At 34.3% G+C, this 13,538-nt stretch overlaps 1 protein-coding gene across 1 annotated transcript in view; it reads right to left on the reverse strand.

The window, feature by feature from the left end:
- COL21A1 (collagen type XXI alpha 1 chain) overlaps positions 1 to 13,538 on the reverse strand; it is a 173,797-nt gene that overhangs the window by 85,381 nt on the left and 74,878 nt on the right. The window contains exons 4-10 of the mRNA XM_045843605.1: positions 12,875 to 13,043; positions 12,567 to 12,783; positions 10,106 to 10,279; positions 9,030 to 9,107; positions 7,338 to 7,346; positions 6,945 to 7,028; positions 749 to 811 (exon numbers count right to left, since the gene is read on the reverse strand). Coding sequence (XP_045699561.1) covers positions 749 to 811; positions 6,945 to 7,028; positions 7,338 to 7,346; positions 9,030 to 9,107; positions 10,106 to 10,279; positions 12,567 to 12,783; positions 12,875 to 13,043 — 794 coding nt within the window. The remainder of the gene's footprint in view (positions 1 to 748; positions 812 to 6,944; positions 7,029 to 7,337; positions 7,347 to 9,029; positions 9,108 to 10,105; positions 10,280 to 12,566; positions 12,784 to 12,874; positions 13,044 to 13,538) is intronic.

The following is a 13,538-nucleotide window of genomic DNA, read 5'->3' on the forward strand; positions in this document are numbered from 1 at the left end:
GAAGGAAAAATATAGAAAGATTTCCCAAACAGCTATTTGTTGATACTAAGAATTCAATGGACAATTTTTTAAAGCATAGCAAAGATATTCACAGTTTTGAAGTAAAATACCTAGAAAGTGACTAGAATGCTAATTCCATAGACCAAACTAGCCTTAATGTTCCCCTCAGTTTGACTAAATTTTAGACAGGCTTCTTCCTGACTAAGCTCTGATCTCCCTTCTCTGAGAACATTTACTTTAGAAACTTTGTCATTGTAAATTCTTTTTCTGTCCCCTTTGAGTTGTAAATCTTTTTAAAAACGTCACTAGCTTTACAACTAGCAATAAAAGTCTTTCTCAAGAACCTTGGAATCATCCTTTTAAAATGTAGTCTTCAAAAAAGGTAAGTGTCCAGACCTCCCAGTCTCTGTGGGAGGGTAGAACCCCAACTTCCATGGGTGCCACTTGGCAAACACAGATGGCTTACTTTTTCAGTAGAAAACATTAGCAAGCTGAGGATAACTTAATTTGCTCCATCCCATTGATCGACCTCCCCTGTAAAGTTTTCTAGCACTTTTCCACTAGCTCACCCCACACTCAAAAAAGAACCCACCCTCCTTTTGTTTCAGCTAAATTGACCTCAATCTCCTTCCCCTATTATAGCAGCCTTAAAATAGAGTCTTCATTACCTGTTTAATTTTGCCCAGTGAAATTTTAACTTTGACACTGCAATCCCAGTACTGGAGATGACTAAGCTTTCAGTACTCACAGGCTTACCATCTTGACCAGGCTGTCCAGGGTAGCCAGGGCTCCCAGTCTGTCCAGGGTCACCCTAGGGAGGAACAAGACTTCTATAATACAAAACAACCAACCATATTGGTACAGTCAGAGCCCATCAGGGTCCAACACCAATTCTATTATCAAACAAACAAGCAGATGTCCTAAAATACAGGTCAGAAAAAACAATGCCATATTTTAAATGCCCACCTTAACAAATAAAGGTTTTTTTGGTATGTCAAATGTACAATGATTTATTTGTGTGAGAATGGGTATAACAGGTAAAGTAAATCTCAGTGATGTAAAGTGTTAATAGTTATAACAGGATACATCTTTAGAATTCTAAAAAACGGTGAGGTGCCATAGCAAATACATTTTAAATGATAGCAATATTTCACTCATAAGATTACAGATTTACCTCTATTCTAAATGTTATACTGTGGATATCAATGGTCTATGAAACAATTCAATTCAAAATTATTTTTAAAAAAACAGTCCACAAGCCATGTGATCTTACATGTGGGACTCAAGTTTAAAGCTGCAGAACAGTCATTTCTTTCAATCCAGTCAAGGTGTCTCTTTGCCTATATTGATAATCTCATTCAAACTTGCTAAGATTCTATAACTTGAATACTTTTATGAGAGTGAGGCCCAACCCAAACAATTCTGCCCAACTCTGACAGTCTTTCAGCACATGTAACACCAGAGAAATGACCTTTGCCCTCACAAACCAGAGATCTTCAAAGAACAGTGAGCCCTGGCACACTCCGTGGAACTCTAGACTATGGCACAATGGCCAGTACTGACCACACAGATGGTCACCACCCTTGACAAAAAAACAATGAAAGCAACATTTTTTGTGAGGTGAGAGTGTTTTATAATTTAATTCTAAGAAATACTTCAAAAATAATATAATATGTCCCCTATTGCTGAGTCCATGATGTCCACAGGGGGCATCTTATCAAAAAACATGAAGTCTTGGCCATCAGTATCAATAAATCCCTGCCTAGAGGCAACTGATTTTCAATTCAATAGTTCTTCACTATTTTCCTCAAAAGATCATTCACACAGAACACCAGTGATTATGAATCAGCTAAGGGTACTTCCACCGAGCCAAATTTGCTGGTCTGAAATACTACTTCAGACTACTGGCTAGAGATTTGTTCCTGAAACTCAACAGGAAAAATGAAAAGAACTATGTGATCTCTATGGAGACAATGAAGAAAGGGTGGGCTTTTCACATAGGAGCAAGCTTAGCATAAGGAAAGGCTGAGAAAAGGGAAAATGTCATTTTTAAAAGAGACAAAGAATGGCTGATTGTAAATCCAGGGAGAAAAGAAATGCTGAAACATTTAATGTCTTGCTAAAAGAGTATCATTTGTAATTCTAATCCAAGGACTTCCGGTGTTAGCTAGACATGAGGGAACAACATTCTGGCTCTCTGAAGTGTTAGAATTTTTCTCTTCTTGTTTTCAGAGGATCCACATTAATCTCTAGCTCTCCTGTCATCCTTCTTTATCCATTTTCAGATTGGACTCACTGCCTTTCAACAAATCCCACTGTTCTTTTCTCCTGGGAACAAGATTTTCTTCCTTTTCCATGTATGAGTCAATATAACAAAATTTTCCAACACTGCCCCTTCCTTATTATTCCACTTTCTCCTGATGTCTCTTCCTATTGAAATGCTACAGTAGTGCCTATATCACTGATCACTCATTCATAACTAAAGTTTTCTCCAAGTCCTTTCTCGATTAGTCTGTATTTATCATTTGGATTTAGACTCCTTGAAAACATGGTCCGTATTTTCTACGTTGTGTGTGTGTGTCATTTATTTTTTACAATTCTGTGAATCAAGTAGAAATTAAATAACTATTTGCTTACTGACTTATTTCAAATAAAATCAAATTCCCTGTTAATTATCCCTTCACTTGCAAAATATTAATTATCTGCAAAATCTAGGACATCAAAAGTATCTGAGAGGGTTTAACCTCTACTATGATGAAGATGACATAAAACATTGGCACATGGAGAAACGGAATTTATTTTTATGCTGCATAAAAGTACAAAACATACTTAAGAATAGCATTTTAAATTAATCAAAACCAAGTTTGCAAGGGGAAAAAAAATCATCCACAGGATAAACCTACTGTGAGTTTATAAGGACCATAACACTGGTCAGCAGCCCCATCAGGGAAAAGTAATCTGTTTGGCAGGTTTTATTATTGCTGATAGATTTTACTGGTTATTTTGACTACTGTTCTACTGAATTATTTGAAAAAAAAAAAAAACTCAGGTAGGTTTGGTGTTGCTTCCATAAAACTGGAAAAATAAAATAAAACCCTAATTAAATTTGGAAAGAAGGCCAATTAGAGGAAAAATTCATTTTTTACCATTATAAAAGCTGACGCCTAACCTTTATTGATTGATTCTCGTCTGCTAGGAACTGCTTTAAAAACTTCACATACATTAAATTCCTTAATCCTCATAACAATTCCACAAATCAGGTAATTTTATTATTCCCATTTTATATGGCCTGAGAAGTTTGGGTAACTTGCTCCAGGCCACAGAGCAGTGGTGGAGATGGAATTCAAAATAAGCCAGTTCAGCTCCAAAGTCCATGTTTTAAACTCTACTATCCCTGCACACATTAAAATGCATACATGATCAGAACCAGGCCTGGGGACTGCTGGCAAACTGAACATGGAAAAAATTCCTAAATACATTAAATTAGACATATGACTTATTATTGCACAACTGCAACTAAATTCCCAATCTACTTCTAACTTCGTTGAAACATTTGCACATCTTGAATTAAAAAAAAAAGTATTCAGCTTAAAAGCAATACTTACTTATGTTGAACTGAATTTGTGCCACAGGATTTCTGAGTTGTTGACAGGAGTAGGAATGTTACGGACTAGCTCAAACATCTCTGAGCATAGCCTCTCGAGCAGTGTAAATACAAATAATTAAAGTGAAAAATAGCTGTATTGCAAAAGCAAGCTAATATTTAAGTTATTCATCTAAAACAAATGTCTTTGGGACTTTCCCCATAGGACCAAATCCCATGTTATCAAGCCCTTCTTTCCAAAATCTTTGTGCCTTCATTATACTTTTGGCCTCCACAGGAATATCTGACCAAAGACCTATTCCGTTCTCCAAAAACAACTTCTCTCCCTTAAAACTCAAACGTGCACTCTCTTAGGCAAGGAGGAATCTACTTAGTCTGGGAAAATCAATATAAAAATGTAAATGTCTAGTAGCCCTGGAAATTTTCCAAAGACTTTTTGTATTTTAGACAGAGGATACTTTGATGATCCAAATGAATCTCTGTGCAGAGCATTATTAGGGTAAAACAAAGGGCATCAGCAAGGATATAGCCGTAGAGAAAGGGGCATTTCAAATAAAGAACTTGTTAAAAATTGCTCATTTCTAAAGAAAAAAAAATGTTTTCTTTTCACTTCTGAACTAATAGATCTAACACTTGAAGTTAGATCAACTGTGGGGAGTTTGTCCCCACAAATGTTCCTGTGGCAACTGAAGTGGGGGAGAGAAGCTGCCATTTGCACAGCAAGGTCTTTTAAAAGGGGCGGTGTTTGTAAATTGAAGATTGCCTGGACCATTCACATAGAATAAAGGCATTCCACGTAAGTTAGTAAGGAGCAGGGGTGAATCTTATTTTTTCAATGATTTCATAATTCATTAAGTTAAAAAATATTATTTAACACTAGGTTAGACACTAGAAGTCCAAAGAGAATTTAGTTGTATTTTCCTTCTCTGTCAATTACTTGTATATAAAAATTATTCCAATAGATTTATTAATTTAATTACGTCCTATGTTTGACACTAGGAATACAAAATAAGTAAGATATGGGTAGCTTATATTCAGTGACATACATACATACATATATTTTGCTTATTGAAGAGTTATAATGCCATGATAAGTCTAAGTGTGTAGTATCATAGTTAATTTGACCTGGTTTTTCAATAGAGTTGTCATATTTTTGGCGGGGGGGGCGGAATTTAGAGAACTTTTAACAAATGACTTTGTCTTAGGATAAGTACTTACTCACATATCAACACAAGAATTTCTCCTAGAACTCCATTTCTAATAAAAAGACTAGATCTATTTTTCACAGGTAACTCTGTTTGATGCACATCTACAAAACTTTCCAGAGGGCATCAAACAAAAATGGCCAATATGTCCCAGGTGGATCTATAGTAAAATTGCTTCATCTCCTTAGTTCTAGTTCTGTTGATCTAAATAAAATTCTATCAATTTTCCAAGACAGAAATTCTCTAAAAGAAGTACATGAAACTCAAAGTTGCTAGGGATTCTGTTTTTCACATACAGGTCCCTGATATGGGTAAGGAACCACTTCCAGGGGAAACAGCCTTAAAAGGATGGAGAGTGTGTGTGTTCCTCTCCTCTTGCCAGATTTTCTGAAGAAAATGGAAAGCAGATCAGGAAGGCACGCCAACTTGAAGACTGGTGGAAAACTGCAATTTCACTTAAAGGAGTAGGTGGCAATGGGGTTACATTGTGACTAAGAAAGAAGAATGAAAATGAGGAACACATGAAATGGAAATATTGAAAGTTAGATAAGACAAAGGGTGTGCTAAAATTCTGCTGTAGAAACATATGTGAACAATAATTGGTGACGTTAGAAGACAACTAATGAACCACTAATGAATAATCAGAAAAAATCAAAAGCATCTGATACCTCCTCAAAAATGGATAGCCCATTAGAGCCCCTGGGAGTGACTAGAATCCCACTGAGAATCAGAAAAACACTCTGGGCTTTGAGAAGTTAGGCAACATGGGACTCTGATTTCCACATTGTATCTCTTGCACATCAAATCATTTTTATGTATAATATTCCAGTATTATAAACTATATATATTTTTTTAAAAGAAGTCTGCTGGTAGGTCACACCAAGCTATCTTCCAAGGTATATATTTTCCAGAGCATCATATAGGTGTTGCCCATTTACACCTAGGCATCCAAAACCACATGCAGTTAGTTTAACTAAAGAACTCTTGGATTAACTTTCCTAAATACAATCTAAAAATAGTTTATAATAGTAAATTAATTACAATGTACTGAAGTCAAATTCCAAGCCAAATAGATTTACTTTGAATGAAATATTGGATGTAAACTTTTACTTCTTAAATTTCATTTCTTTCTTGATTTTAACAGCTAGGCTTGAAGAATGTTATGAATTATCATTTGAAAATGGATAAGAAAAACATGTACAAAAGATAGGAAGAACTAAATTTTCTCAGCCCCGTAGTCCAAAGGCTAAAATTTTTCATTCATGGTGATTGAGACAGTAAGAAAATTCATATTTAACAAAAATTTTATGATCACCTCAAGTAATGTATGGTTAATATACAAAATACTCTCTTTGGCTAGGAAGTCATACTTTCTTTGAATTTAAACATTTTTAGTAGGTGTTTTTTTAAATAATATTAAATGAACAAGATTTATCTTCAGAGAACAGACCACTTAAGCTTTTCAGTGTCTTAGGCAGTATCTGAGATGCCATATTAAATACCAACTTGCTTAACAACATTCATATTTAATAACAGAAACATATTTAAAGTATTTTGTTATAACTGGTTGTAAAACAGCATGCGCTTCACAGTTGCAATCCCACTTCCCCAAAATAAGTGTTACATGATTAAGTGAGATAAACATGTGCCTCTAGTTTTAGAATTAGGTATCTAACACAACGTTCAAATCTATTTTAAATTTTTTACTTGGTTTTTCTATCTGAAAATCTTTTTGACAAATTAAGAATTTAGAAATTTAAGGATTTAAAACATATCTTAACAAGTACTCTTTCTTCATTTTGTACCAAGTTGTAAGAAACATTCTTGGAATCTAGCAGCAGTGTTGGGCAGGGGCGAGGTGGGGGAGGGGGCAGCGGGGAAGCAAACAGACAAGCAAGCAACTACTAATGCTCCCTCCACACTCTATGGTGGGCTAGGGGTATCAGTTTCAGGTTCAAAGGCAAATACAGATTAGAATACACTTTTTTAAAAAATCACTAACACTCAAGGTGTGAACTATTCTGAAACATTAGGTGAAAATTTCACAACAGGGTCAATGGTGACTGGGAATTCTACACATTTGCTCAGCTTGTTAATGTGTTTTAACAAAAATTAGCACATTAGGTATTACTCACTTTGGGGCCTTGTAGTCCTGGTTTTCCCGGAGGACAAATACAGGGAGCTGGAGTTGAACCTACATCGCTGGGACCATTGAGGCACTACAAAGACAAAAAATGAAATAAACAAACATGGAAAAGTACATATGTATGTGTGTATATATATGTGCATATGTATATGAATATATGTTTATGTGAAAAGATGAAGATAACTTACATTTACTTTCCAATTTTATTTAGCCTAATCTAATAACAAATTCCTAATCACAAAAAGCTATGAACACAACATACACTCAAACTCCATAAAAAATGGGTGTAATTTGTCTAAAATACTTACAGTTGATGAAAGGAAGCTAACCAGTCCCATAATGCAAATATCACCTTAAGGAGAACAATAGTAACCAGGCCTACCTCACCATTCTGAAAGACAAACAACAACAAATGTGTTTGAAAGTGTGTTTTTAATTAAATTTCTAAATTATCTTCCTAATTTTCAGATATTTCATTGTCTAGTTAGAGATGCCTGAAATATCAAAACCAGCAAGATATTTGCTTTCAACTATCCTAAAAAATTACTTACTTATACGTTATTACTACATTTATAATAGGATAAAGAAAATTCACATAATGACTAGTAGAAGAAGAAAATTAAAATGCTAAAGTTGCTTAATATAATGCCCATGCAGAAACAAAAATACCTCAAGGTGGGATTTATATGCTGTCTTGAACTTACTGGAAATCAGTTAAGAATCAGAGAGAAAAGCCAGAACATATCTAACCAAGCCATAAACTGCAAGAATTAAATTTTATGCACTCTAGGACAGTTTCTCCTGAAACAATCTCTTTCTTAGCAAAAAACACACAGTTTGAGATAGGTTAATAATCATTCCAAACAATAAATTACATCAGAAAATAAGAAGGTAGAAGTGAAGGTACAAGAGGCAAACAGGATTCACAAAGTCACAGCCGAGAGTAAGGAAGGAGACATAAAAACACAAGACACTGAACATGAGAATTCAAAACCTGCCACGGAATAAGGCTATGCCTCTGCTCTATGGAAAGGAAATGGTAATGGTTATATCATGAGGCAGAGGTCACAATAAATAAATTATGTACAGTGGACTCTCAAAATGCAATACCATTAATACTTTTAGTAGAGATTTATATTCTAAGTTACCAGCATCTAAAAGTTTTACAGCTTAAATAATTACTATCTAGAATACTCATAATGAATCATTTTTAAGTCCATCTTTGAGTTTATTATAGATCCATTAGTTATGTTGCTCTATGTCCTCAAGATTTCAGAACATGTGGATTCATAAATTATGCATATTAATAGAGAAAAAGGAGATTATGACAGCATGACTAAAAAAAACACATAAAGCTCAAATACTACTGGGAATCCACATCAAAAACTTTTACAACATTCCACTTTATCTGAATTAGTGACAATACTACACACCATATTTTGCCTAAGGGAGAAGAAACTGATTGTATACATTCATGTATATAACCAGACCCCATAACATTTTAGTTTATAATCTTTTCCCTCTTAACACAGTAATAAAAATAGCTAAATAAACAGAAATATTGCTTACATCCTAGAAGTATAAGAAAACCTTACTTATGTAAAACAAAAACAACAAAAAGAAAACTATGTGTTCATTATAGTTTGAGAAAACATGCTGGTGAGCAGGAAAATGAATCATTTCCTACTCCAGAACTGTGCTGTATAATATAATAATTATACATTTAATTAAAAATAATAATGCATTTTACACACTAGATATTCAGACAAAAAAAATCCTGTTTTTCTAGATCAAGCTCAGTCCTGCTTCAAGTGATACTGGACCAATCACAACCAGAGATGATGTGGGAAAAATAGTTTCTTGTGATCTTTCACTCATATTACAAGGTGAAACATTAAAATTTTATTTCAACTAAGAACTTCAAAATATATCTTAATTAATGAAACTTTATTTCCTTTGAAAATTGAAAAAAATTAACTATATATCAAATTAAGCAACACATATTATCTACACTCTATTTATTTATTTGATAGTACTGAAGCACCATTTAGGAAAAATAATCCATCCTACTTACAAATCCGGGAATCTCACATGCTGTCTCCCGTTTGTTCTGTTCCGGGTCACAGTAGATTCGCAACTTTTGGACATCAAACTAGGAACAGAAACCCAGTGAAGCTAGAGTTGAGACACATACTAATTCTTTTATAAGAACATCTCAGATACACTGAAACAGCCACTATAGTTAGCAATTATGGAAAGTTTAAATCACCGCATTTAGCTAAAACTTGAATATAAAACTTGAATACCTCACATATAGTGTTAAAGATCTAATGCAACATAACTCCTAAGGAAACTTCCCTAGCTCCAAAAACAAATCTCTGGTTTCCTTCAGGAACCCAGTGAAGCTTTTTAGTATCCTGTATTAAAAGCTAGTCTAGGGAAACTTCCTAGGACACTCAGAATAGGTGGCTTAGGAACCATCTTTAGTTACAGATATTTAGTTATTGGCACAGAATGCTGTAGCAGGCCCAGCATCTGTTACTATTTAAACACTTACTGTAACATGACATGTAACATTAACATATAGAGACCATGTGTGCAATCACACACTTAAATGTGAGTCTTCCCTTAATAAAAACAGAGTAGGAAAGACATGCCTTTCCAATAAAGGGCTTTATAAGAAATGGCTTTTATGCACACACTTGTCAGCCTACACGTACATACTACACTTTAAAGAGGTATTGAAAAAGCTGGTTTTGGTCATGAAGAACCCTGACATGCATTAATCTAATTTTATCTTCATAGCTACAAAGAAATGTTTGTAACACCACTTACAGCTCTAACCACATTTCCTTTTTCAAATTCATTATTTAATCTATGCCTCTCCTGGGAAATATAAAATTAACGTTTCATCAGAATATAGAATTCTACCCTAAACCAAGGGGAACATCTTGCTAAGTATTATTATTATAAAATACACTAAACCTAATTTTACATTTTCATACTTACACACAAACACACAATTTCACTAATGACCTGACCACATTTTAATTAAGTACCTTAAAGGAATTCACAATTAAGTTAAATACAGAAAGGGCAGCAAAGGCTCCATTTTATATAATGAAAGAAAAAAAAATCATTATTAATCACCTGAACAGTTTCTTCTTTCCCAGAGTATTTTCCAATTTGGGTCTGCCCACTGATAAAGATCCCTAAAACTGGATGTAAGGGTTTGATTTCAATTTGTTGATCATCGATATACAGAGTTACATCCTCTTCTGTTACTAAGAGACGAATTTGATGCCAGCCTTCATCAAACAATGTCTGTAGAGAGAAAGTATAAAAGATCCATAAATAAAATTCCTAGCCTACCTTTATTTCTTAATTCTTATTCCTTTGCTGCCAACCATAAATCTAAAGTACAAAAATCAGCTGTATTGTAATCAAATTCACTCTGACCCAAGCTGGGCCTCCAATGCCCCCCACCAATTTTTTTTATTAAACTCTAGAGTTTCTATTACATATCCCAAAACAGTTGTGCCAAACGATTTCCTCAGGGTCACAAATGAGTTCCTAATCTTTTAATCCAAATGGTTTTTTCATTCCTTATCCTTTTTATTTCATTGCAATGTTGGACTCTACAACTAGTCCCTCCTCTTTGATATCCTCCCTGAACTTCAATGATTCATACTATCTTGATTATCTATATTTCTTCTCCAATTGCTCACACTATTTCTCTTTGAGGACCCCTCTTCCTCAACCTTCCCTTTAATGAGGCATTCTCCACAGGGCTGTCCTCAACATTTTTTATTCTTCTTTGACTGTTTCATCCATTCCTGCAGGTCAATTACTACTTCTATGGAAAAATTCCCATATTGACATCAGCATGTGATGCCTATAATTCTAATAGTGGCTAGAATAATTTTTGCCAGGATGTCTCACAATTAGTCTGACAGAATATGTTACAAAACAAAATTGAACTATCCCTCGAACTTTCTTCTTATCCTTATTTCCCTTAAATCATAGTATCTTCAGATTCTAAACCAAAACAAGTTTCTTTACCTCCCATTTTTCCCTCAGTGTCAATAACAGCAAGACGCGATGTTCTACCAAATATATCTCCTAAACATGATTGAAATTCACATCATGTTCAGCCCAGTCTCACTGCCATAATTTAGGCTCATGAGTGTCTTGCTTTATTTGACTAATTTTTAAACATATCTCTATCTCTAACCCTCCTCTCTGCATACTGTTCTTCCTACTTCCACTAAGCTATCTCCCTAGAGTTTTGGCAGAGAATATTGCCTATCTTACTTTCTGTATTCCCAGGACCTAACACAATTCCAAGACAGAGTTGAAAGTATTGCTCATGAAAGAAGAAAGAAAAAGAGAGGAGAGCATTGCTTTGACTACTGCACATCTATGGCCAAGACCTTTAAAGGGGATCTTGTCATCCACCAAATGATGTCCACACTCTTTTGCATGGCTTTCAAGCTCCCCACAATCTGATCTCATACCTCGCTAGCATCTTCTTTTATGTATCCTACACTCCACACACAGGGGATACAAATTTCCATTCTCTAAATAGAAACCCTGAACTGTACCACACATGACTACTCAGTACTGAACCACTGATTTAATATGTCCTTTTCTTGCTCTATCAAAATCCTTGAAGGTCAGTCCAAAAACAATTTCACTTATAAATATTTCCTCATATTTTGTATGAGAATCCACTTTCCCCTCCAAACTCTGCTAACATGATATTCTTCCATTAAATATCAGAAGCCTTGAATTTCTCATTATAAATAAGCTCCTTGAAGGCAAGAAACAGGCCTTAGTCATTTGTCACTTTTTATAGAATCTGGCACATTGCCTTTAATAAAAATGGCAGACAACAAATTTTCAAAAACGTAATTTACCAAATGAAGAAATTATATAAATGTATAATTTCATATATAACCTCATACATTTCCTGTTATATACTATATTAGACTTTCATAATTATAATGATCAAAACTTAATTGCTGTTATCATCACATCTGTATTCTGAACACATGACTTAAAAAAGAGTACACTTTCATTTTTAGTTTATTGATTTCATTAATATACTCCTTTATGAGAAATAAAATATCCTTGAATATGAATCCTGCATCCATTATCTGTCTGTATTTAATGTTTTAACAAATGTCTTTATTTCAATATCCTATAAGACATAGCAATCTAAAACAGACCAATATAAACTTTGAAAATGACCAGACCAAAATTCAATTTCTCTAGTCACCACCTACTAGCTCTGTTACTTTGAGTAGGAACTTAATAACTCTGAACTTTGGTTTCTTTGTCTGCACAATGGGAACAACAGATTTTCCTTGAGTGGTTATAATTAAATGTGCCTGGCAACTAGAAGTAGACATTTGAAAAAATGTTAGTTCCCCCCACCCCTAAATTCCCTATGGATTAAGAAACAATTTTCCTTCCTTTGTTAAAGCAACGTTAAAAGGTGAAGTTGATATCTTTTCAGAAATGTAAAATTATAGCTCTCTTCTCCCAATACACATAAACCCAACAGTGTTTCTTCATAAATACCATAATCATATCCAGACATCTTTACCTTAACTCGAGGGTCAGCAAAAGTGACCACTTGTGAGCCATTAATCACGCTGGTTGTTGTAAATAGTAAAGTTTTATCCACACCATTTAAGGTAACTGCTATTTGTGGCCTTCCATCAATGGTTAAAATTCTCCACAAATCCCACATTTTCTTGACCTTAAATCTCTGAGTAGAGACAAATACATATGATGGAGGAAGACCTTCTGGGAAAACATTGCTAGGAAAAGAAGAACATGAATAAGGTTTAAAGAATTCTCAATATACCTATAGATACACCAGAAACAATTGCATCAACACATAACATTTACCTTGTGAATTCTGATAAGTCAACTTTTGATGTTACTTCATATCCTTTTATCTTTGTTGGTAAAAGCTGGATTCTTTTCTTAACCTTTTTCTTTACACCCAAGCCTAAAAGAATATCAAACCCCTTCTCATCTCGAGCTGCCACTGGAATTCGTGTTGGACAGACAGATTCTATAAAGCAAAAGCAAAAGCAACAAAAATTGATTAACCATTTATTACTTCAACAAGAATATCAAGGGAGGGATATTGGAGAATATAAGAATTATAAAATCTGTATATGCACACAAATATATTATGTTAATATATTTTCTGAGAAAACATGGGGATTTCTTAGCATTTGAGAATAAAGTCCCAATTGTCTTTTCTCCCTCTGAAAGGGAATAAACATAAAACAGAAATGTAAGAGGAACATTGGTAATGGATTGTTTTACACACTATGCTGAAGTTTGTAAGTTACTGTGCATTTTGAGTATGAGATCTAACAGCTGGGTGTTGGAGGGTGGGAGAACACTGGGACAGGATTCATGGTTCTCATCCAGGATTTTCTATTAATTAGTCACATGACTTTGGATAACTCTTACATTTCTTGGATCTAGATGAACCCTAAGATTCCTTTCTTGCATTCCCAGCATTTGAGGGGTAAAAGAAATGTGTTGTTCTTGATAT

The sequence above is a fragment of the Phyllostomus hastatus genome, unplaced genomic scaffold (genome assembly GCF_019186645.2).
Source record: "Phyllostomus hastatus isolate PE091 unplaced genomic scaffold, TTU_PhHast_1.1 phas_contig_40, whole genome shotgun sequence".
In the NCBI taxonomy this organism is placed as follows: Eukaryota; Metazoa; Chordata; class Mammalia; order Chiroptera; family Phyllostomidae; genus Phyllostomus; species Phyllostomus hastatus.